The following is a 25,734-nucleotide window of genomic DNA, read 5'->3' on the forward strand; positions in this document are numbered from 1 at the left end:
TTCACATTCTCATATGACCCGGATTTGAAATCCACTATTCGTCTAAAATGGAGGTCACCTGATTTCGGCAGCCAATGACTTTTTCCAATTTTTTTCAATGCCCCCGGTGTCGTAGTTCCTGTCCCACCTCCCCTGCGCTGTTATTGGTGCAAAAAAGGCGCCAGGGAAGGTGGGAGGGGAATCGAATTTTGGCGCACTTTACCACGCGGTGTTCGATTCGATTCGAACATGGCGAACACCCTGATATCCGATCGAACATGTGTTCGATAGAACACTGTTCGCTCATCTCTAATTATTATTATTATTGTTATTATTATATTATACATTTACACTGTTGCAGGACACTAAAGAACTAGAAACCTAATTGCTCAGGGCGGAGGTGGCAGGTAAAGCTGACTTTGTAGACTTATATAGGCTAGAGAGGGTTTACTGGCACATGAACAGGTAACAGGAAGGGTGCACAGCCTGCCCTATGGGCAAATATTTCCCAACTTACCTACGGGCTTTGTTTTTACGGCATTCATTCTGCAGCCAAAATGACATGTCGCCTGTATTATAGGTTTCGATACGATTCCAGGGTTACTAAATATGTCTAATACATGACTTCATTTACATTTTAAGCCCTTAACTAAAATTTTAAACTTTGCAAAAAATAGGGCATCTTTTCTTTACTTTTCAGTTATACCATTTTGGGGAATTCCTATTTTTTGATAAGATAAAATAATCCTTTAATAGTCCCACATTTCAGCATGTTACAGCAGCATAGTAATACAGATACAGGATAATACACAGTTATATATTACAGACGTAGACACACATATGCTCAGAAAAGAAGATATACTAGGAGTCCATAGCAGCTAAGGAACAGAATAAGAAAGAAGGAAGACGTCATAGTCATAATCATTAGTTCTCTGTGCGGAGTGATCTTCGCTTGGCCTGATGTAGATTATACAGCCTGGTCGCGGTTGGGAGGGAGGACCTGTGATAGCTCCTTCTTACACTTGGGGTGAAGCAGACGGTCACTTACAGTGCTGCCAAGTCCCATCAAGGTCCCATACATGGGGTGGGATTTGTTCTCCCGCATGGAGGTCACCACAGACAGTATCCTTCTGTCACCTACCACCTGTACTGGGTCCAAGGGGCTCCCCAGAACAGAGCTGGCCCTCCTTATCAGCCTGTCAAGTCTATTTCTGTCCCTGGTTGATATACTGCTCCCCAGCAGGCCACACCGAAAAAGATGGCTGAAGCAACGACAGCGTTGAAGAAGGCCCTAAGAAGTGTCCCCTGGACTCCGAAGGCCTCCTGAGCAGGTAGAGCCTGCTGTGGCCCTTTCTGTGCAGCGCCTCCAGGTGATCAGCCCAGTCTAGTTTATTATTGAGGAGCACACCTAGATACTTATAGGTCCTGACTATCTTAATACATGTCCCTTGGATCTCCACCGGGGTCGGAGCACTTCTTCGTTTACTAAAGTCCACCACCATTTCCTTGGTCTTCCCAGCATTAATCCTGAGGTGGTTCTGCTGGCACCATTAAAATTTTTATCAGATGCAAAACAGTGAAAAAGCAGCAACTTAGATTTTTTTGCTAACATTTTGGCATGTAATTTATAATCTGTATTGAGGAGAGAGAGATGGGTCTATACGACCCACAGTCCAGCGGATCTTTACCAGCTTAAGGTGAAGTATAAAGTTAGAATCATAGAAAGAATCCGGTAGACTGTAGGCGAGGTAACCAGCATTATAACATTTCAACATGACCAGAAGTTGTGAATCCTGGTATTGTACATCAGTATACCATGTGGGCCCGGTGATTTACCATTAGCTATATCGTCCATGGCGTCAGACAGCCCTTTTGATTTGAGCAGGAGTTGGGAAAGGTACAGTGGGGCAAAAAAGTATTTAGTCAGTCACCAATAGTGCAAGTTCCACCACTTAAAAAGATGAGAGGCGTCTGTAATTTACATCATAGGTAGACCTCAACTATGAGAGACAAAATGAGAAAACAAATCCAGAAAATCACTGTCTGATTTTGTAAGAATTTATTTGCAAATTATGGTGGAAAATAAGTATTTGGTCAGTAACAAAATTTCATCTCAATACTTTGTTATATATCCTTTGTTGGCAATGACAGAGGTCAAACGTTTTCTGTAAGTCTTCACAAGGTTGGCACACACTGTTGTTGGTATGTTGGCCCATTCCTCCATGCAGATCTCCTCTAGAGCAGTGATGTTTTGGGGCTGTCGCTTGACAACACGGACTTTCAACTCTCCAAAGGTTTTCTATAGGGTTCAGATCTGGAGACTGGCTAGGCCACTCCAGGACCTTGAAATGCTTCTTACGAAACCACTCCTTTGTTGCCCTGGCGGTGTGCTTTGGATCATTGTCATGTTGAAAGACCCAGCCACGTTTCATCTTCAATGCCCTTGCTGATGGAAGGAAGTTTGCACTCAAAATCTCACGATACATGGCCCCATTCATTCTTTCATGTACCAGGATCAGTCTTCCTGGCCCCTTTGCAGAGAAACAGCCCCAAAGCATGATGTTTCCACCCCCATGCTTTACAGTAGGTATGGTGTTTGATGGATGCAACTCAGTATTTTTTTTTCCTCCAAACACGAAAAGTTGTGTTTCTACCAAACAGTTCCAGTTTGGTTTCATCAGACCATAGGACATTCTCCCAATACTCTTCTGGATCATCCAAATGCTCTCTAGCAAACTTCAGACGGGCCCGGACATGTACTGGCTTAAGCAGTGGGACACGTCTGGCACTGCAGGATCTGAGTCCCTGGCGGCGTAGTGTGTTACTGATGGTAGGCTTTGTTACATTGGTCCCAGCTCTCTGCAGTTCATTCACTAGGTCCCCCCGCGTGGTTCTGGGATTTTTGCTCACCGTTCTTGTGATCATTTTGACCCCACGGGGTGAGATTTTACGTGGAGCCCCAGATCGAGGGAGATTATCAGTGGTCTTGTATGTCTTCCATTTTCTAATTATTGCTCCCACAGTTGATTTCTTCAATCCAAGCTGGTTGCCTATTGCAGATTCAGTCTTCCCAGCCTGGTGCAGGGCTACAATTTTGTTTCTGGTGTCCTTTGACAGCTCTTTGGTCTTCACCATAGTGGAGTTTGGAGTCTGACTGTTTGAGGGTGTGCACAGGTGTCTTTTTATACTGATAAGTTTAAACAGGTGCCATTACTACAGGTAATGAGTGGAGGAAAGAGGAGACTCTTAAAGAAGAAGTTACAGGTCTGTGAAAGCCAGAAATCTTGATTGTTTGTAGGTGACCAAATACTTATTTTCCACCATAATTTGCAAATAAATTCTTACAAAATCAGACAATGTGATTTTCTGGATTTGTTTTCTCATTTTGTCTCTCATAGTTGAGGTCACCTATGATGTAAATTACAGACGCCTCTCATCTTTTTAAGTGGTGGAACTTGCACTATTGGTGACTGACTAAATACTTTTTTGCCCCACTGTATGTCTGCCAAGTGTTTCTCCAGTTCCTGGAGAGCTGCATGTAATTGGGATTGGGATTGGTAGAGAGCAGAATAATATTGATATATCGCTACTATACAGAATACAGAATATCATCATGTGCTGATTTAATTCTTGAGATAACCGGGGAGGCAGTACTTTGGTGGATCAAATAGGCCAGGAGAATTCTGATTTCCCAGTTCATGGAACCTTTGTTGACTTGAATTGAGACCTAAGAGCTTTATCCTGTAATACATGTAAATACTGTCTGCGCAACTGGAGCCACTCAGTCCTAGACTTGTCAATGAGATGAGTGATGTATGCCTTCTCCAGCTTTTTTTGCCAACCACGTCTACAGAGAAAAGGATTCTGAAATAGAGTATTTGAGACATTCCCTTAACTAAGCTTTCATAGTTTCCCATAAAATGGTGGAATTAATATCTAAGTAGACCTGTAATTGATCAGGTATACGTTCATGAGCCATGATAAGTTTCAGCCAAAAAGAATGCATATACCAATTGTAAGGGGGTCCTAAATTACCTCCATCCATTAGCAACTATAAATCGAATGGAAGACCCTGTGGAGTATTTTGTTCCTTTTGTATCTATTGTTAAAGCATGGACAATGACTCTGTCCTGTGCACATGTACCTGCTACCATCCCCCCAGGAGCTAAGCATGGACAGCATATCTCACCATGCGGCATGGAGGAGAAACCTGCATGGATGTGTGGACTTCTTTGTTCAAGGAGATGATTTTTGGCGTCTATTGCTGATGTGTGAAGATGCTACAGCTGACTGGTATTTCTTTCTATTACTGTGTACACGTGGGACTCTGTTACAGTCTGGGAACCCACCATCACCCACCTACCCCAGGAGTTATGGAAGCTTGGCAAGAGAGCAGTACCCTGTCTACCTGAATGGCTTCGGACTTCTCTGGGCAGTAGAACACAGTGGTAAGAAGGAAGGAGGAGGTTGAGGGCTTGTGATGAAGGACATTTAGGGCATTTTTTTGTGGTTAATGGACAATAGTGCTGATGCAAGATACCGAACTATCAGCTGTGAGCAGGAGATCTCACTACCTACCAAAGGAACTGCCACATGTTATCATGATAGCTGCATATGTCCCCCACCTCTGCAAAAATGTTTTCTGCTTGTTATATCTACATGCTGTGACCCCTCCTTGTGTCCTCCAACCACATTCGGCTGTATTATTAACATCACTCCACACAGAGAACTAAATGATCCTGCAGTGTGTCTGTGTTTCTTTTTTTTTTTTTTAGTTGCTATGATTCCTAGGATTTCTCTATCTGCCATGAGCTTCTATGTGTTTCTCTCTTGTTATATACTACTGTACCATCTATGAAACTGTATCACTGAAATTTCCCCATTGTGGGACTATTAAAGGAATATCTTATCTTATCCCCGAATTCCACTGTCAATAATGAATGATCAAAAGCTGCTCTGGTCATGGATGAGACAGCAACTAGCAATGATCAAGCTTTAGTTTTACCAATAGCATGGTCTATCTGCAATAAATAATGTTGGATGGTAGATTTCCAAAGAGTACTTATGATGCCATAAGTCATATCAACCCAATTCCTGCATAAATTGGGCCAAGGGAATAGGGCAAGGGGACTTGCAGTAAATCTATCCAGTGAGCTTTTTACTTCACCTTATTAAAGTCACCCACACATATTAACGTTGAGCTTCCTCATGTAAGACAGACAGATCTGACATTGGTGGTGAATATAATCCTATAACAAAATAGAGTTTATTGACTATCCAGACCTGAATAAAAACATAACGCCCATCTGGATCCTTGACAGTAAGACCAGGCTCCCAAATGAGTCTGTGATGAAGTAGAAATTATAATGTAGATTAATGCTGCTACACACCATATGCATGTGAAAACGTGAAATTTATTGGTACATATATGCCATGAATTTGGTAAATTGGTTTGCAAAGCATAAAGAACGCACTAGATCATTTCAGTGAATATAACGTTTCGGTCACGTTTTCACATGCATATGGTGTGCAGCAGCATTAATCTACATTGTACGTGAGTCGCAGGACTCTTTGTCTGCTAGCACCCAAACCCCATATATTTTTTAGTGTGCGGTTCTATTGCTCTTTATATAGAAGTAGAAATTATATACCTCTAGATAAAAAAGTATGAGTTGACGGTAGAGCCTACTGGACCCACGACTTTTGTAGCTATCTGGTCGTATCAGGGGTGAGATGTGTTTCCTGTAAGAACACCATATCAGGATCCCACCGTCTAATGTGGAAGAATATGATGGGTCAATTTTTAGAACTGCCCATGGCCTGCACTTTCCAAGAAAGCAGTTTAACGGATGCCATAATATGGCTCGATTGGGTTAGTTATAGCAGAGGGAAGGTGACCTCCAAACCCTACCATGACTATCTGGACTACTTTGACACATGGGGATCTGCAGCAACAATAGACCAAAAAGTGGGTACCCATAAGGGGTAAACCAATAACAGTATATGAAGTCTACGTCTTCATAAGGTGAACTAGTGAACCAAGATGACACAGTATTGGGGCACTATATTTACACATTAATTACTGTGAGTGGAGAATGAAAGAACCCATAATTTTACGTAAATTTGAAGTCCAAAAGGTAGGTTGACTCCTATCACACATTAAGTCCACAGTCAATAAGAAATAACATATGAGACAGAAGACCGGGCCTTAAGGGCTTCTTACCCAACAAGATAGGACAACCAGCTAGGAGATTGAAGTAATAAGTTCAACCAGTCCTCTGCCTCCTGTGTAGATGTGAAAAAGATGGTTTTATCCGCATGAGTGACTCTGAGATATGCTAGATACGCCATGGAACACTGGAAGTCGTCAGTTTACATTAACAAAGGTTGGACAAGTCTCTTGCAGGGCAGAAGAAAAGTCAGGAAAGATGGAAGCAGGAGCATTATTAAACTTGATTTCTCAAAGCTGCTCTGAAGGCTACATCCCTATCCCTGCTGCTGATAAGCTGAACCAGTAAGGCCATCGGGGAGTACCCTGAGGACACGGTCTGGCTAGAAAATGCTGAGCTCTTTCCACAGTGAATATACGAGAAAACTGGACATCTGTTAAGGTGTATATATACCCCAATTTTATAAATTCACATGGCTTAGCCCCCTCAGTTTGCTTGGGAAAGCCCAGATGGGCAGATCATAGCGGCAAAGTCTTTTGTAAAGGTCATCTGCTCTCTGTGTCCACAAGTCAACCACTCGCTCCAATACTTCAAGTTTTGCTGGCACTGGGGCAGTGTTATCTTCCAGGAGTGAAATACAGTCTACCGCTTTCTTCACTGGGTCCAAAAGTCCTAGTGTAGGAGGCCAACATCAATCTTGAACTCTGTTTTACAAGTGAGTGATGAGATACTAGCTTGGTTAGCCTCAAGCAGCAGTTCATGGACCTGTTGTAGTGTGGGTTCTGCAGCTGGGCAGGGGCATCAATTCATAACAGATCAAGGGCCAGTGCACTGGTCTTGCAACCCATGTGAGTAGACTAAAATGGAAATCTTGCAAGATTCACCCCTTCCTACCAAGCAATACAAGCAAGTAAGTAAGGAAATAAAAGTACATGGTATTGTAAAGAAGCAGGTACAGTAAAGAAGGAGAAAGCATCTTAGTGGCCATTCCCGAAGGAAAAGTAGGACACTGGTCGGTGCAGACCTCTGGAGCTACAAAAGAGTTATGTCTATAGATGGTAAATGACCTTTGCTCTTATTTCTGTAATAATGTTACAATGGCCTCCCGAACCTCCTTATTCCTCAGACTGTAGACCAGAGGATTCAACATTGGAACCACAACTAGATAAAGCATCGATAGTAACATGTCCTGATCTTTAGTATCTTCAGATTCAGGTTTCATGTATAAAAATATACTTGGTCCATAGAATAATATAACAGTGATGAGGTGGGAGGTGCAGCTGGAGAAAGATTTCATACGTCCTGCCGAGGAACGGATCTTCAATATGGCGGAGAAGATGAAGACATAAGAGATTATAGTGAGCGTGAACTGTATAAAAGCAATAAGGATTGCTTCAGAGAACAGTGAAATCTTCCTGCTTGTGATGTCTGAGGAGGAAAGAGCGAGCACTGAATTCAGATCACAGAAGAAATTATGGACATCATGTGAATAACAATAATGTAATATGGCGGTAAGTATTGTGTATGATAGAGAATTTACAGCGCCAAATATCCATATGGAGGACGCCATTTCAATGCAGACGTTCTTTCTCATCATTGTGTGATATAGTAAGGGCTTACATATGGCCACATAGCGGTCATAGGCCATTGACGTGAGAATGAAAATTTCTCCATCAGCGCATAAGATGAAGAAGAACATCTGGGTCATACAAGGATAAAATGAGATCCTGTGATCCTGAGTTATAGTTATTGAAAGTAACTTAGGGATACAAGCAGAAGTCGATGTGATATCTACAATGGCGAGGTTACACAAGAAGAAATACATCGGAGTGTGTAATTTTGTTACCAAACATACAAGAGTAACAATTGTTATGTTACCCAATAAAGCCACCATATAAATGATCAATAGCCCTAAAAACAGCCCAAGTTGCTTTGCATAAGACATTGAGAAGGCGATAATGTAAAACTCATCTTCATGGCTTGTATTTCTGCAGTCATTCATGTTGCTGATATGTAGATGTAGTAATGATTAGACATGGTCCATTTGATTCATAAATTGTTATCTGGTTTATCACAAAACCAAAACATTTGAGATTACTTTCAGGCAAACTGGATCTCCATTGTCCCTGAGCGTTTGGAATCCTCCTGCACCTCCAAGTTCCTAGTGAAGGCTCCTTAGGGCAGTCAGGTCCTTAGGTCCACCATGCTATATATCTCGGGAATGTTATGGTCACTATACTGTAAATTTGGAACAAATTTATTTAGATAAATTTGAGAATGGCCTCAATTAAACAAACTGGAGAGGTTCACCCAACAATAATAATGAGATATTCTTAAGTATTCTGAGTTGAACCCTTCCTTCCGTGGAAGCTGTCTCCAAAATAATATAATATAAGGTTCAGAAAGCTCATTCAGTTTTTGTTTATTCAGTTTTAGGTATTAAAAGGAGAAGTGTTATTCACCATCTTTGGCGTTTTCACCATTTATGATCCACATCTGGTTTCGACTTCAAAAACTGCATTGTCAAGACTTAAACATTGAACCCCTTTCTTAATCTTTAACCTTGGAACTTTTTGATTTCTGCACCACTCACTGCTTTTCAAAAAATGGGTGGGATGGATGGTGGCCGCATCCTGGAGTGGAGATGTTTTCTTCTGTCCTTGTACGGACTAAAGGGAAAATATAAGATAGATAAAAAGATAGAGTAACGTAAAACAAGAGTCTTGGAAATCTGTTCCAGAAAGCTTCGTGCCTCAGTACAATGGGCATAAACACAGATAAGAAGCTTCACAACAAATCTGATCATCCCAGTCGAGACAACAACTTGAACCTAAGAGGAAATGTCCAAGCTAGCTAGATATCGTATTGTAATGTATCACACCCATAAAGACCGATTTCTACAAAAAGTCCCTCAACAAAATACAGTAGGATTACAGTCGGTGAGTATATATGCAAATATCTTTTGATTTTTTTTTTAACACATTTACACCAATTTCTATAAACATGTCTATTATGTGCAGATTGAAGAGGAATATTATCTATACATAGAAGAATAAGGCTATAATGTGTCAAAAAGTGGGAAAAATGTAGAATTGGAATATTTTCTGCTTGCACTTTTTGTATAAATAACATTAGATTAGATTTCTATCACATCTCCAAATAGTAAACATTGAGGAAAATTACAAAATGTATTTCCTGTAAGAAAATCTCTGCCTGTAAGGAAAACCAGTCACTGAATAATGATTACATCGGATAGAAATATAAAGGGATAAGAGATTAGATAATGCACCTGGTAGAGATGGTCTCCGGCCAGTTATCTTTGGTTATGGTGCCGGGATAGGCCTGAAGGAGTCTATTATATAATGCTATGTACAGATTGGGGATTTAGGTCCTCTGAGAATATAGGAAATAACAAGAGGAATAATTCACTCTACTGAATGGTTGTTAACTGTTTATAGGCCGGTCTTACTGTAGGATATGACTGGTTTCTATTGTACTCTGGACCTTTTATTACATATTCTATAGTTGCATCAGGAGAACAACAACAGGCCATGAATATAATGGCCCTCAGGAAGACTTTCTGTAGAGCGTATGGCTGTTTACTTGGAATGATGTTAATGACCATGTGTTACGGTTCTGTGTATATATTTAAAAATAATATTTTTAAACAACAGACCCGCTAGTCTGCAGGGCACTGAAGCGAGGTCCACAGGCCCAGATGGGCAGCTGTAAGGTCTGAACAGTGTGCTACCAGTTAAACTGCACTGGCAGTCATGTGGCGTGGTACACAATGTGAACAAGCTGCAACAACACCCTGCCAGTTAACCTCACTGGACAGGTGCACAGTACAGCTGAAACAGCAAGGCTGCCAAGGGTTAAACTTCCGCCCAGGTCAGCAACAAAACATGCTCCTGCAATAGCTAGGAGCTACTAAGTGAGTAGACAGTTAAATGGGCTACTGATTCCCACTGGCAGAGCCAAGGAATACTACCCAGATCTCTAGAGACTGCTCCTACCATTAACTGGAACCTGGCCCTAACCTCCTGTCTTAAGGTACTTAGTCAAAGTGTGAGCCCCGGGCGGGCATCGGCTCACACCATATAAAGGCTAGTCCCCGCCCAACAGGGCGGTGGCCATGATGTAACCGATCATGCTCAGTATGGGCAAAACGGGACTTAGCCTCTGAGCAGCTACAAAATGTCTGAGCATGCTCAGTAGGGAAAGAATGGCACTTTGCCTCTGAGCGGCTCCAAAATGTCTGAGCATGCTCAGTAGACTGAAAGCTGGACTTACACTCCAGACACCTCACTACCCAAGGCCGAGGGCAAGATTGACCCGCAGGTGCCGCTGTGTGCTGAGAGAGAAACCTGCGGGACCCCATCCTAACACCATGTTTTATATTATTTGATAGTAGTGATGGACGAATAGAACAATTTAGGATTTGTCGCAGATAAAAATGACCACTGTGACATTCATTATGGTAAATTATTATATTCTGGGGTCTATTCAGACCTCATAGTATAATACGGAAGGTGAAAAAAAAACAAAAAAAAACTTCACACTTATCTTCCCTCACCTCGTTTTTGGGACCCGAGCCACCCAAACTCAAAACAAAATGAATCTTGGGAGGTTTGCCCAACCTTAGTTGCTGGTATGTTACACTGTTATATGGTATTGTGCATTGAGTATGGAAGTATTTAAATATGAGTTTGGAGCAAAGACTTTGAACGACCCATCTAGAATGTTCTAGGAAATAGGAGCTGACCGAGAGTCTTCTCCAGTCCTTTATGATGAGACGAAGTAAGGAGTGTCAAGCTAGACTGAGCCAGAAACCTACCTGACCTGGAGACTAGAGTTGAGCGATCAGGATCAGAAAAGATCGAATCCCAATCGGCGATCGAGCAAATTTCATGATCGGGATCGGCTGGAAAATGATCGGAAATCGGATTTTGAAATCTTAAGATCGGCTCAACCCTAAAAGTGACTTTTCCCATAGAGAACCATTGACTAGGTTTGAGCGATCGGGATCAGAAAAGATCGGATTCCGATCGGCGATCACTATTGGGCTTTTGGATGGCAGAGTTTACAGGATATTAGTTTATTAGATTACCGTAACAGTATCTTAGAGCCAGAGCCCCGCTGCAAAATGGATTCGCGTTCGCACTTAGCGAATCTTGTTGAGAGTCTGAATACACGCCTGGGCACGGTGGAGCAACACTTGCAGCAATCTCCACCAGCTGCCCCAGTTAATTTTTCTGACCTATCTCAAGGGTTAGTTCAGGCTATGGCTAAGTTGGTGGGTAGTCTGCCGACCCCTGCAGCGTGACCGTGTCCTCTCCCGCCTCCGGAGCGGTATGCGGGTGAGCCACAGGGATGTCGGGGATTCATTCACTAGTGTAAAACATACATTGAAGCTTGTCCCAGTCTCTTTCCAGATGAGAAGTCTAAGGTGGCCTTTGTGGTTTTCTTGCTCACTGGGAGAGCATTGCCCTGGTCACCCCGTTAAAAGAATGGGGCGTGGCGGAGTTGACTACGCTAGCTTCGCTGTTTGAAGCACTACGCCTGATGTTTCATGGCTTAGTGCCTCAGTCCACCTATGCCTCACAGCTCTTAAGCTTAAGACAAGGCCAGAGCTCAGTAGCGGACTTTGCTATTGAGTTTCGAACCTTGGCATCCGAGCTGGATTGGCCAGACAGGGTACTGGTGGAAATATTTTGGGAGAGTTTGTCCTCACATATAAAGGAGGAATTAGCAGGCCGGGAACTTTCTACTTCACTCTCAGCCCTTATTAATTCAGCAACTCGCGTAGATACACAGTTGTCTGATAGGAGAGTGGAGCAGAGGCTCGAGCATAATCTCATGTCACAGAGAAGGGTCTTAAAATCTACCACTGCCTCGCCTGTTGAGGAGTCTATGGAATCTATGGAAACCGCCCGTGCTTCCACTCCTGTTGGCAGCAGGAGTAGGAAAATCAGGGGGGTGATTTGTTACCTTTGCAACAGGCCAGGACATATTGCCCCTCAATGCTCAACCTCACCAGAAAAACAGGCTAGCTAGGTGACCATTGGGGGTGGGCTATTTGGTACACAAAAGTTCCGTAATCATGTCCGGTTCCCAATAGCCCTTAAGCTGAGAAATAATTGGGTTAACACTAGAGCATTTGTTGACTCTGGGGCCATGGGACATTTCATTTCTGTAAAATTTGCCCAGCAGTTCAGCATTCCCATGAAAGCGCTCTAGACTCCCATTAACATTACGGTGGTTGATGGGTCTCAGATTCGGCCGCAGATCCGTTTTGAGACAACACCGTTGCTTCTGCGGAGTGGAAAACTGCACACAGAAAATCTCTCAATACATGACCTTGGACCGTAAAACACATGACTATGGTCAGGCTTTTATCCTCTAGATGTAACAGAATGAATGACAGCAAGCCGAAATCTAGAAAACCGTGAGGAATTGATACAGAAAGTATATTGGAAAATTGTATATCTTTTTATTGTATATTTGCTTGTCAATATTGGTCTGAAAGTGGCCAACCCCTTTAAGGGCCTCTTACCCAACAATATAGGACAACTATCTAGGAGATTGAAGTAATAAGTTCAACAAGTCTCTTGTAGGGCAGAAGAAAAATCAGGAAAGATCAAAACAGGAGCCTTTAGATTCCATAATACTAACTAATGGTCTTCCCTACCTGCCTAACTAGGCAGCTTGTTGCCAACTAATGTCTTGTACGGCCATGCACATACGGCATATGAGGTTTGAGGCTAGAGCAATGGGCTTCCAAATTAGCCTCCTTAAATGGAGGGAAGGCGGGACCGATCAGCCAGCCCAGGTGCTCAAGCCAGTGTCAGTCATCAGACCGACCACACCTATTGGCTGCAAGGGAATTAACCCCCTGCATGCTGGACTGAACAGACACAGTGGAAGAGGCTACAACCCTAATACCATGGCCACAACTGCTGCACAGTCTTAACATGTGGGTTCTGCAGCTGGGCATGGACATCAATTGATAACAGACCAAGGGCCAGTGCACTGGTCTTGCAACCCATGTGAATAGACCAAAACAGAAATCTTGCGAGATTCACTCCTTCCTACCAAGCAATACAAGCAAGTAAGCAAGGAAATAAAAGTGCACGGTATTGTGAAGAAGCAGAAAGCATCTTAGTGGCCATTCCCAAAGGAAAAGCAGTACACTGGCCGATGCAGACCTCTGGAGCTACAAAAGTTATGTCTATAGATGGAAAATGGCCTTTACTCTTATTTCTTTAATAATGTTACAATGGCCACCCAAACCTCCTTATTTCTCAGACTGTAGACCAGAGGATTCAACATTGGAACCACAACTAGATAAAGCATCGATAGTAACATGTCCTGATCTTTAGAGTCTTCAGATTCAGGTTTCATGTACAGGAATATACTTGGTCCATAGAATAATATAACAGTGATGAGGTGGGAGGTGCAGCTGGAGAAAGCTTTCATACGTCCTGCCGAGGAACGGATCTTCAATATGGTGGAGAAGATGAAGACGTAAGAGATTATAGTGAGCAGGAACTGTATAAGAGGAATAAGAATGGCTTCAGAGAACAGTGTAATCTTCCTGCTTGTGATGTCTGAGGAGGAAAGAGCGAGCACCGAATTCAGATCACAGAAGAAATTATGGACATCATGTGAATAACAATATTGTAATATGGCAGTAAGTATTGTGTGTGATAGAGAATTTAAAGCACCAAATATCCATATGGAGGCCGCCATTACAATGTAGACATCATTTCTCATTATTGTGTGATATAATAAGGGCTTACATATGGCCACGTAGCGGTCATAGGCCATTGATGTAAGAATGAAAATTTCTCCATCTGCAGAGAAGATGAAGAAGAACATCTGGGTCATACAAGAATAAAATGAGATCCTGTGATCCTGAGTTATAGTTATTGAAAGTAACTTAGGGATACAAGCAGAAGTTGATGTGATATCTACAATGGCGAGGTTACACAAGAAGAAATACATCGGAGTGTGTAATTTTGGTATCAAACATACAAGAGTAACAATTGTTACGTTACCCAATAAAGCCACCATATAAATGATCAATAGCCCTAAAAACAGACCAAGTTGCTTTGCATAAGACATTGAGAAGGCGACGATGTAAAATTCATCTTCATGGCTTGTATTTCCGCAGTCATTCATGTTGCTGACATGGAGATAGAAATTGTTCTCTGTTTTACCAGAAAAAACAAAAATGTTGAGATTACTTTCAGGTTAACTGGATCTCCATTGTCCCTGAGTGTTCGGAAGCCTCCTGCACCTCCAAGTTCCTAGTGAAGGCTCCTTAGGGCAGTCAGTTCCTTAGGTCCACCATGCTATATATCTCGGGAATGTTATGGTCACTATACTGTACATTTGGAACAAATGTATTTAGACCAATTTAAGGAATGGCCTAAATTAAACAAACTGGAGAGGTTCACCCAACATTAATGAGATATTCTTAAGTATTCAGGGTTGGACCCTTCCTTCCGTGGAAGCTGTCTCCAATAAAATCTAAGATTCAGAAAACTCACAGAGTTTTTGTTTATTCAGTTTTAGGTATTAAAACCAGGGGTGCATGTGAAAAGGAGAAGTGTTATTTGTCATCCATGGCGTTTTCACCATTTATGATCCACATCTGGTTTCGACTTCAAAAACTGCATCATGAAGACTTAAACATTGAACCCCTTTCTTAATCTTTACCCCTGAAACTTTTTGATTTCTGCACCACTCATTGCTTTTCGAAAATGGGTGGGATGGATGGTGGTGGTATCTAGGAGTGGAGATGTTTTTTTTTTTTTGGTCAGGACTGAAGGATCGAGTAAAGCAAATCAAGAGTCTTGGAAATCTGTTCCAGAAAGCTTTGTGGATCAGTACAATGGGCATAAAAAGCTTCACAACAAATCTCATCATCCCAGTCAAGACAACAACTTGAACCTAAGAGGAAATGTCCAAGCTAGTTAGATATTGTATTGTAATGTATCACATCCATAAAGACCGATTTCTGCAAAAAGTCCCTCACCAAAATACAGTAGGATCACAGTGAATATGTATGCAAATAATTTTTCATATTTTTTTAAAATATATTTACACCAATTTCTATAAACATGTCTATTATGTGCAGATAGAAGAGGAAATAGTATTATCTATACATAGAATAATAAGGCTATAATGTGTCAAAAAGTGGACAAAATGTAGAATTAGAATATTTTCTGCTTTTTGTATAAATAACATTAGATTAGATTTCTATCACATCTCCACATAGGAAACATTTAGTAAAATTACAAAATTTATTTCCTGTAAGAAAATCTCTGCCTGTAAGGAAAACCAGTCACTGAATAATGATTATATCTGATAGAAATGTAAAGGGATAAGAGATGAGATAAAGCACCTGGTAGAGATGGTCTCCGGCCGGTTATCTTTGGTTATGGTGCCGGGATAGGCCTGAAGGAGTCTATTATATAATGCTATGTACAGATCGGGGATTTAGGTCCACTGAGAATATAGGAAATAACAAGAGGAATAATTCACTCTACTGAATGCTTGTTAACTGTTTATAGGCCGGTCTTACTGTAGGATATGACTGGTTTCTATTGTACTCTGGACCGTTTATGTATTTTACATAGTTGCCACCAGAGATCAGAAACAAGCCATGAGTATAATGGCCCTCAGGAAGACTTTCTGTAGAACGTATTGTTGTTTACTTGGACCGATGTTAATGACCATGTTTTATATTATTTGATAGTAGTGATGGACAAATAGAACAATTTAGGATTTATTGCAGATAAAAATGGCCACTGTGACATTCATTACGGTAAATTATATTTTGGGGTCTATTCAGACCTCATAGTATAATATGGAAGATGAAAAAAAAATAAAAAACCTTTATACTTATCTTCCCTCACCTCATTATTGGGACCCGAGACACCCAAACCTAAAACAACATGAATCTTGGGAGGTTTGCCAAACTCTAGTTGCTGGTATGTTACACTGCTATATGGTATTGTGAATTGTGCATTGAGTGTGGAAGAATTTAAATATGAGTTTGGAGCAAAGACTTTGAACGACCCATCTAGAATGTTCTAGGAAGTAGGAGCAGATCGGGAGTCTTCTCCAGTCCTTTATGATGAGACGAAGTAAGGAGTGTCAAGGTAAACTGAGCCAGAAACCTACCTGACCTGGAGACTAGGGTTGAGCTATCAGGATCAGAAAAGATCGGCTACCGATCGGGGATCGAGCAAATTTTACGATCGGTATCGGGATAGGCTGGAAAATGATCGGAAATCGGATTTTAAAATCTCAAGATCGGCTCAACCCTAAAAGTGACTTTTCCAATAGAGAACCATTGACTAGAGTTGAGCGATCGGGATTGGAAAAGATCAGATTCCGATCGGTGATCAATATTGGGCTTCTGGACGGCAGAGTTTACTTTAATATTTTTAAGGTGTCATGTCAGTTTCAGAGCCCCTGTGGCACCATAATAGTAGAATCCCACAAAAAGTTACCCAATTCTGGAAACTATGCCATTATGGAAATAATTGAGGGATATAGTGAGAAATTTGAACCCCAAATGTGTTATAAAATTGGGCTCTATAAAGTAAAATTATTGTGATTCTAAAGTGAAAATGTAGCAAACTATACCTATTAACTGCCATAGGGTCTCTTGCATCCTCATCATAGATTGGCTAAGGGTCTGTCCCGGGGGATTTTGTCTTCACCATCATCTTGTCACAGTTATGTAGATGCCTGACAACCGTGATACTGAATGCTGCTTGCTCTACTAGGAAAACGGGGTAGGATAGCCATCCCTAACGGTACGATGGCTAACTAGGCCCTGCCTGTGGGTGTTGTTCAGCTGTTCCCTAGCTAAGCTCAGCCCCAACAACTACTGGCTGTTAGGACTGTGCAAATGGTGTGGCAATGGTATTAGGATCGCAGCCTGTTCCACTGGTTCTGTTCAGTCCAGCATGCATGGGGTTAATTCCCTTGCAGCCAATAGGTGTGGTTGGTCTGCTGACTGTCACTGGTGTCAGCCTATCGGCATCTGGCTTGATGCACCTGGGCTTGCTGATCGGTCCTGCCTTCCCTCTATTTAAGGAGGCTGGTTTAGACGCCGGGTTGTCTAGCCTCTAATCTCAAAGCTCATTTCACAATAGCACTGTATGTGCTCTGGTATAAGCTACCTTAGTTGGCAGAGTAATGCCTTAGTTATGAAGGTAGGGAGAATTTCCCCTTTATCCTCTACACCAGCCTCCATTCAGTTCCGATATTAGACTCCGCCTCCTCCGACAGAGCCAGCGTTGATTGGCCAAATTCTGTAAACTGGCCAATCAGCGCTGGCCAATGCATTCTATTGGCGTGATGAAGCATAGCTGAATGTGTGTGCGGAGCTCAACCGGTGGCGTAGTCGGGAGTTCAGTGCACAGCCAGCTCTGCTATGCCGGAGATTGAACTCTCAACTACACCGGTGGCGTAGCCAAGAGTTCAGTGCACGGCCAGCTCTGCTATGCCAGAGATTAAGCAGAGTTGGCCGTGTGCTCCAGTGGTGTAGCAGAGCCGAGGGTGCAGAAGGGTTCAAGTGCACCCTCGGCTCTGATGTAGCAGAGCCGAGAGTTCAGAAGGGTTCAAGTGAACACTCGGCTCTGATGTAGCAGAGCCGAGGGTGCAGAAGGGTTCAAGTGCACCCTCGGCTCTGATGTAGCAGAGCCGAGTGTGCAGAAGGGTTCAAGTGCACCCTCGGCTCTGATGTAGCAGAGCTGGCCGTGCACTGAACTCTTGGCTACACCACCAGCGTAGTTGAGAGTTCAATCTCCGGCATAGCAGAGCTGGCCGTGCACTGAACTCTTGGCTACGCCACCAGCGTAGTTGAGAGTTCAATCTCCGACATAGCAGAGCTGGCCGTGCACTGAACTCTTGGCTACACCACCGGGCATAGTTGAGAGTTCAATCTCTGGCATAGCAGAGCTGGCCGTGCACTGAACTCTTGGCTACACCACCGGCGTAGTTGAGAGTTCAATCTCCGGCATAGCAGAGCTGGCTGTGCACTGAACTCTCGACTACGCCACCGGCGTAGTTGAGCTCAGCACACACATTCAGCTCTGCTTCATTACGCCAATAGAATGCATTGGCCAGCGCTGATTGGCCAGTTTACAGAATTCGGCCAATCAACGCTGGCTCTGTCGGAGGAGGCGGGGTCTAAGGTCGGACCAGAATGGAGACTGGTGTGGAGCAATCTTAGACTCCACCTCCTCCGGCAGAGCCAGCGCTGATTGGCCGAATTCCGTAGACTGGTCAATCAACGCTGCTCAATGCAATCCTATGGGAAAAAGTTTATCTCACAAAAATCACAATTACACACCCGATAGAGCCCCAAAAAGTTATTTTTAATAACATTCCCCCCTAAATAAAGGTTATCCCTAGCTATCCCTGTCTCATAGTCACAAAGTTCACAGTCTCCTATGACCCAGATCTGAAATCCACTATTCGTCTAAAATGGGGGTCACCTGATTTCGGCAGCCAATGACTTTTTCTGATTTTTTTCAATGCCCCCGTTGTCGTAGTTCCTGTCCCACCTCCCCTGCGCTGTTATTGATGCAAAAAAAGTGCCAGGGAAGGTGGGAGGGAGATCAAATTTTTTTGGAGTTTGCCACGTGATGTTCGATTCGAATCGAACACATCGAACACCCTGATATCTGATCGAACATGTTCAATAGAACACTGTTCGCTCATCTCTAGTCATTTTTTAACTTTACCTTGGATTAAAAGTCATATTTTAAATCAGCACGTTGGAGTGAACACCTTTCCGGTGTCAGTCAATATAAATTATTGCCTTGCATTGATATGGCTAACTGTCTGTTGAAGACTCACTTACTGGTCCTGTCCTATCTACATCTGTATATTCAATCCTATTCTTTTCTAGTACTAATCTGGCCATTTAAAATTTTTGGGATACACCACTCCCAAACTATTATTAAACTCTGGGGCCTTTTCAGACCCCAGAGTATAAGAATTGAAGGCCCAGGGGAGGTGACAAACATACAAAAACAGTGGTACTCATCTCTCATGTTCTCCAGCATGATCCCTACTGTTTTCAGCCCTCTTCAATGATGTCAAAGACATGGGTTACTCTGGCACCATTATGTGTTGAGACACTGGCCTGACCAATGTGGTGTCTATAACGTCACGCAGAGGCCTGAAGACAGTGGAGAGTCACATCAAAGCAACCTGCCTTGCAACAGCCGGGTGTGGTCGAGTCTTTGATGGACTGGTGTGTCGACCAATGGACACTCGGATTGGGCAGCTGTACTATTTGCTGGTGACCACCCCTTGCCTATATAAGGGGGCTGGTCTGGATGCCCGGCGCTTTATGATCACATTCTGAAACCTGAAATAATGTATGTGTGTGTATGTGTGGGTTCCAGCCTGTAAACCTTAGTTGCCCTAGCTAGTAATCTTCCCTGAGTCAGCAATGTCACTATTAGTCAGGCAGCATGCTGCCATGTATGTTGTGTGATAGTACTCAGTGGCTTTAGCTAGCATCCCTTCTCAGTCTGGGGTCACTGGAGGTGGGCTTGGCAGTAGTTGCCTTGGTGGTTGGGTGGAACAGCAACACACTGGGTTTAGTTGGTCTCTGGCTAGTCCAGGAGTTCTGGCTAGCCAGTTAGTTTATTTGGGCGGCTGCTCTGACTGCACAGGACTCTGTGAATTGTTAACAGAGCACACCTAGTCCTTTAATTTAGCTGGCAGTGACATCAACTGTCAGACGGTGTTCACACTAGGTGTTGGCAGTTCAGAAGCCCAGAGGGCTCCACAGGGTTTTCATTTGTTTAGTTTTTTTTTAAAAAACCCTGCTGACCATAACAGTAACACTCGTTTTTTTGTTTGCTTAATTCCCCTGGGCCTCCGATCATTACACTCAGGGGTCTAAATAGAGATAAATAGCCTTATAATACAAGCCAATCAGATGAATATAATTGCTACGAATAAACAAAATCCCACCGGGATTTCTGATCTTTTCCCTACTGAGAAAAAAAAGTGTATTAAATCTGAAAGCAGAAATACAGGGCATGTTCATATACAGCATGAACACGAAGGGTCACACAGGCTGACGTCTATGCCATTATGCCTCATGTACAGACAATCTAGTTCTGCTCTCGGTCTATTCAGCTCATTGTTGTCATCAGTTATCTTTGCACCATAGCCCTTACACAATACAAATCTTCAGGATAACAGGTAAGAGAACATATAATGTACAATATATACAGGTCACGTCATGCCTTCTAATATGCTTTATGGTAGGGTTACAGTGTTTCTATAAGTACATGCCTTTAGCTGCTGCAGGACCTTCAGTTGAAGAGATCGGTAAGTCGAGGCTTCACCTCTCAATGAGCGATACAAAATACCTTCATACATTGCAAAAAATGTATAAAATTGCAAAGTGTGTCAGAGAATTGTATTATACATTGCAACAAGAAAAGGAGCTTTTGTGCTGTATATAGAGAAGGAAATCTATTGTACATATCAGGAACCAATGGGTAATACAGGAGAATGAATTTGATGAAGTTATCATAATGTTAGCACCAATATGTGGGTTAGTAACAACAATTAGTGATATAAATATTTCATTTTGTCAATCACTTAAACTAGTTGTGACGCTCAGGTTTCGGCATTCGTCTGGTGTTGAAGATTGAAAAATTTGAGAAGAAATATAAGAAATGCGAATTGATATAAAAATATAACCTTAAGGTTAAGGCCCCACTTTGTGGAAATGCAACTTTTTTGTTGCAGATTTTGCTGTGGTTTTTTGGAGTCAAAGCCAGGAGTGGATTAAGCAGAAGGTAGAAGTATAAAGACTTTCTATATATTTCTGATTCCTCTCGTAGCCATTCTTGGCTTTGGTTCAAAAAACCCTCAACAAAATCTGCAACAAAAAAAATCTGCATTTCCGCCTTTTCCAATCCCGATCGCTCAACCCTAGTCAATGCTTCTCAATGGAAAAAAATCACTTTTAGGGTTGAGCCCATCTTGAGATTTCAAAATCCGATTTCCGATCATTTTGCAGCCGATTGCCGATCTTTTCCGATCCCGATTGCTCAACCCTACTTATTAGCATAAAAACCTCCTTTTATCCTTATTTAACTTTGATGAAAGTGTCAACTAAGAGACACAACCTAAGATGTGTTTATAAGTCTGGAATTGACGTTTAGTGAGTCAGAAATCCTATAATTTTCTGGCTAGCGAAGTTCAAGTCCTTAGTTTAGTCTCATTTATTTTTGGCTATAAAAAGTAACAAATGTAGACAATATGGGGTATATTAAATCTATCAAGACTAGAATTATGTTTTTACACTATGACCAAGGGCATCCAAAAAGCGACTTTCTGGAATTAGTCTTTTTGTAACATCTCTGCCTGTTCGGATCTCTGCGCCACCCTCTGCTCACGTGCTGAGATGCAGGAGGCAGGTGCAGTTTGATAATTTTCTTAAAGTTTTTAGTTGCACTGTATGAACACGGCTCTAGTTCTGTGATTGTATTTGCACCACACCTATCTTCTGCCCTTGTTGCTTCTGTCCATTCAGTGGTTAAATTTTGTCTTGCCTGTGATTGACAGCCTGTCTTCCTGTCAGGTTCAGGGCGGGTTCTTCCTCCCCTATTTAGTCTTTGCTCACATTCACACTGGTCCCTGTTATTCTGTTATTGCCTCGTGCTTGCTGGTTTCCCTTGCTGTTTAGTTACTTGTATTCTAATCCTTGAACTCTGGCTTTCCCTACTGACTATTCTTTTGGACTCCGATTTGGCACTGCATCGCTCGACTGTTACTGAACCCTTGGCTAGCTGACCTCCCTTTGTTGTTGTTTGTCTTGTCTGTGTTTTGTATATCACTTATACAGGAAGGGACTGTCTTCGAGTTGCCACCTATTACCTAGGATAGGGCCTGGCAAGAGGAAGGGACAGTTGGGGGCTTCAGCTTAGGGCTCACTGTCCCTTGTCCCCCTTCCTCCAGGGTTTGCCTGCAGCTTCTGGGGAATTATCATCTGGCTAGTCCCTAACTCTTTTTCAATGGATCAATGAGGAGTCCAGTTTTATTTTTTATGGACACTGCTGAACTTTTTCTTTCTTTATGACTGTCCTCTCACCTGCATCTGTATTACACTTGGCACTTCTCTGATGCATAAGTACTTACTTCTTGAAGTGCAGCCTACCCAATGCTTCTAGTAAAGCATGATTTCTAGGTTTTCACTGGCGTTCCTTTCTCTATGTTTTTTACTATCACCCCCATGATGTTTTAGCACAGCAATGCATGGGCATTTAGATCCAATATATTCTCCAAAATGAACTTAGACGCCATAAGTATACAGCCAAGGAGGCCGCACAATCATTGCCTGTAGTATAACTGTGTCCCGAGCCTGTCTAATCATCAGAAGTAACTGTGATAGGAGTTTGTGCTTCCTATGGAAACGTTAATATAGTTCATGAAATTTTATGATACAATGAACAAGTCTGTTGTGGGTGACATAAGTTGTAGCTCTCCATAGACTCAAGTAGAAGAGTGTATCCCTAGATCCTGATTCATAATCTTGCTTGGCAATGACCCCAGTTTGAAATCTAGAGAAAAAATGGCAATAATAATAATAATACATTTTATTTATATAGCACCAACATATTCCACAGCGCTGTACAATTTGTAGGGTTCAAATACAGACAGAAAGATACATTACAAAGAAAATCATTTCACACAATGGGACTGAGGGCCCTGCTCGCAAGAGCTTACAATCTATGAGGTAGAGGGGGTGACACAAGAGGTAGCAGGGGCGGCATTGCTTATACAGTGTTCAGACAATTTTGTAATAGAGGAGACTGTGATTACACAAACAAAACTTTATGAGCCGTCACTAGTGGTGTCCTGTAACATGTGGATGGTGCTTGGACATATAAAGTTAGCCTGAAAAGACATCATATCATGCGGGGTAATGTGGGAGCGGGGACAGAGGAAGGTTAAATTTTGGGGATTCTAATTATAGTACGGAAGGGTTTACGTTACAAATTGTGATAGGCTTGTCTGAAAAGATGCGTCTTTTGTTTGCGTTTGAAACTGTAGAAATTGGGAGTTAATCTGATTGTCCGGGGTAGAGCATTCCAGAGAAGTGGTGCAGCTCGGGAGAAGTCTTGTATACGAGCGTGGGAGGTTCTGATAATAGAGGATGTAAGTGTTAGGTCATTGAGTGAGCGGAGAGCACGGGTTGGGCGGTAGACAGAGATGAGGGAGGCAATGTAGGGAGGTGCAGCATTATGGAGAGCCTTGTGGATGAGAGTAATAACTTTATATTTTATTCTATATTGAATAGGCAGCCAGTGTAGTGACTGGCACAGAACAGAGGCATTGCTGCAGCGTCTAGCCTGATAGATGAGCCTGGGCGCTGCATTCAGAATAGATTGTAGAGGAGAGAGTTTAGTGAGGGGAAGACTGATTAGTAAGGAGTTACAGTAGTCAAGGCGAGAATGAATCAGAGAGACAATAAGTGTCTTTAGTGTATCTCTGGTGAGGAAAGGGCGTATTCTGGAGATGTTTTTGAGGTGGAGGTGACATGAACGTGCGAGTGTTTGGATATGGGGTTGAAGGAAAGGTCTGCATCAAGCATGACCCCGAGGCAGCGGGCATACTGCCTAGGAGTTATAGTAAGGCCTGAGACTGCAATGGATATATCAGGGACAGATCTGTTAGATGGTGGAAACAGTAGTAGTTCAGTCTTGGAGAGATTTAGTTTCAGATAGAGTGAGGACATGATATTAGAGACAGCAGAAAGATAGTCACTGGTGTTCTGTATTAGTGCAGGGGTGATGTCACGGGAACATGTGTATAGTTGGGTGTCATCAGCATAAAGATGGTACCTGAATCCAAATCTGGCGATGGTTTGTCCAATGGGGGCTGTGTAGAGAGAAAAGAGCAGGGGGCCTAGTATCGAGCCCTCAGGAACCCCAACAGCAACGGAAAAAGGGGAGGAAAAAGAGGCTGCAAATGATACACTGAAAGTGTGGTCTGAGAGATAAGAGGAGAACCAGGAGAGCGCAGTGTCATTGAGGCGACTGAGCGGAGCATAGTGAGGAGGAGTTGATGGTCAACAGTGTCAAAAGCTGCAGAGAGGTCCAGAAGAATAAGAAGAGAGAGGTCACCATTGGATTTAGCCATTAGGAGATCAAGAAAAGGAACAGGTGAGAGATTTGGACAAATGTATCTCTGGGTGGAGTGGTGCTTTAAAAAAAATGGTGTGATTTGTACAAATGTTATTTTCTATATTTTACTTGTTACAGATAAGAATATCACTTAGGTGTTCTCCTCCATCAAGACTTTTTCTGGCTGCCAAAGATGGATGACTGTCCGAATAATACGCTTACGTATCTTCAAATCTCATCTTTTTCTACATCTGGAATGGGCCACGTTTTAGTTTTTGTTATGGTTTTGCTGATTTATCTGATAACCATAACAGGAAATTTAGTAATCATTACAGTTATCTGTCTGGTGCCCCAGCTACATACACCTATGTACTTCTTCCTGAGTAATCTATCCACGGCAGAAGTCATCTATATCTCTAGCACCCTACCAAAACTTTTGTATATCACCGCAACACAAGACCATGGGGTGACTTTTCCTGCCTGCGTTACTCAGGTCTACTTTTTTTTAGCAACTGCTGTCTGCGATATCTTAATTCTGAGTTCCATGTCTTATGACCGCTATGTAGCCATCTGTATTCCCTTGAAGTATTCTGTGATCATGAATAGAAGGATGTACGTGTCATTAGCTGCTTCTTCCTGGGTGGTATCATCTATGAACGCAATAATGTATGCATATCTTGTATCCACCTTATCTTTCTGCTCTTCCCGCACAATTGACCATTTCTTCTGTGAACTGAACGCTTTGTATACAATCACCACTAGTGACACGAGAAGCAGAAAAAACTTTATGATAATTGAGGATATATTATTTGCCTATATACCTTTCTCCCTTACCATCACCTCTTATGTTTTTATTATTTCCACCATACTGAAGATCCGTTCTACTGATGGACGTTTCAAGGCTTTCTCTAGTTGCACCTCTCACCTCACTACAGTAATATTATTTTATGGACCGATCCTATTCTTGTATATGAAACCAAATTCCATTGATTCTAAAGAACAGGATAAGATTCTCTGTTTCCTCTATGTGGCAATCGTTCTAATGTTGAATCCATTTGTCTATACTTTAAGGAACAAAGAATTTTTGGAAGGTTTAAAAAACCTGACTAGAATTACTGTAGAATGGTTACTTGAAAATTAGACAGATAGATAGGTAGATTGATAGACTGATACACTGTAAAGCCTCATGAACACAATTTTTTTTTTAAAAAAACACCTTGAAAAAAAGATGAAATGGTCCTTTGTTGAATGTCCGTTTTCACCCAGCATTATGTCATTGATGCACCCCACGTGACTGATAAGGCTCAATCACATGCCATTTTGGGTGACTCCTGATGCAGCATCCTGGAGTGTTGCTATTTTTGTGTTTGTCTGTTGTGCCTCCAGGTCATGTT

The 25,734-nt window shown here is 42.3% G+C and overlaps 3 protein-coding genes across 3 annotated transcripts; 1 reads left to right on the plus strand and 2 right to left on the minus strand.

The window, feature by feature from the left end:
- Positions 1–7,224: 7,224 nt before the first annotated feature.
- Positions 7,225–8,151, minus strand: LOC142202728 (olfactory receptor 5AR1-like). The gene has a single exon (XM_075273009.1). It carries the CDS (start codon positions 8,149–8,151, stop codon positions 7,225–7,227), a length of 927 nt encoding a protein of 308 aa, XP_075129110.1.
- A 5,255-nt stretch (positions 8,152–13,406) lies between these two features.
- LOC142202729 (olfactory receptor 5AR1-like) lies at positions 13,407–14,333 on the minus strand. Its single transcript, XM_075273010.1, has one exon. The coding sequence runs from the start codon at positions 14,331–14,333 to the stop codon at positions 13,407–13,409; it is 927 nt and encodes a 308-aa protein (XP_075129111.1).
- A 10,200-nt stretch (positions 14,334–24,533) lies between these two features.
- Positions 24,534–25,481, plus strand: LOC142202763 (olfactory receptor 1E16-like). The gene has a single exon (XM_075273071.1). It carries the CDS (start codon positions 24,534–24,536, stop codon positions 25,479–25,481), a length of 948 nt encoding a protein of 315 aa, XP_075129172.1.
- Positions 25,482–25,734: the final 253 nt, after the last annotated feature.

This window comes from Leptodactylus fuscus, chromosome 5, assembly GCF_031893055.1.
Source record: "Leptodactylus fuscus isolate aLepFus1 chromosome 5, aLepFus1.hap2, whole genome shotgun sequence".
NCBI lineage: Eukaryota > Metazoa > Chordata > Amphibia > Anura > Leptodactylidae > Leptodactylus > Leptodactylus fuscus.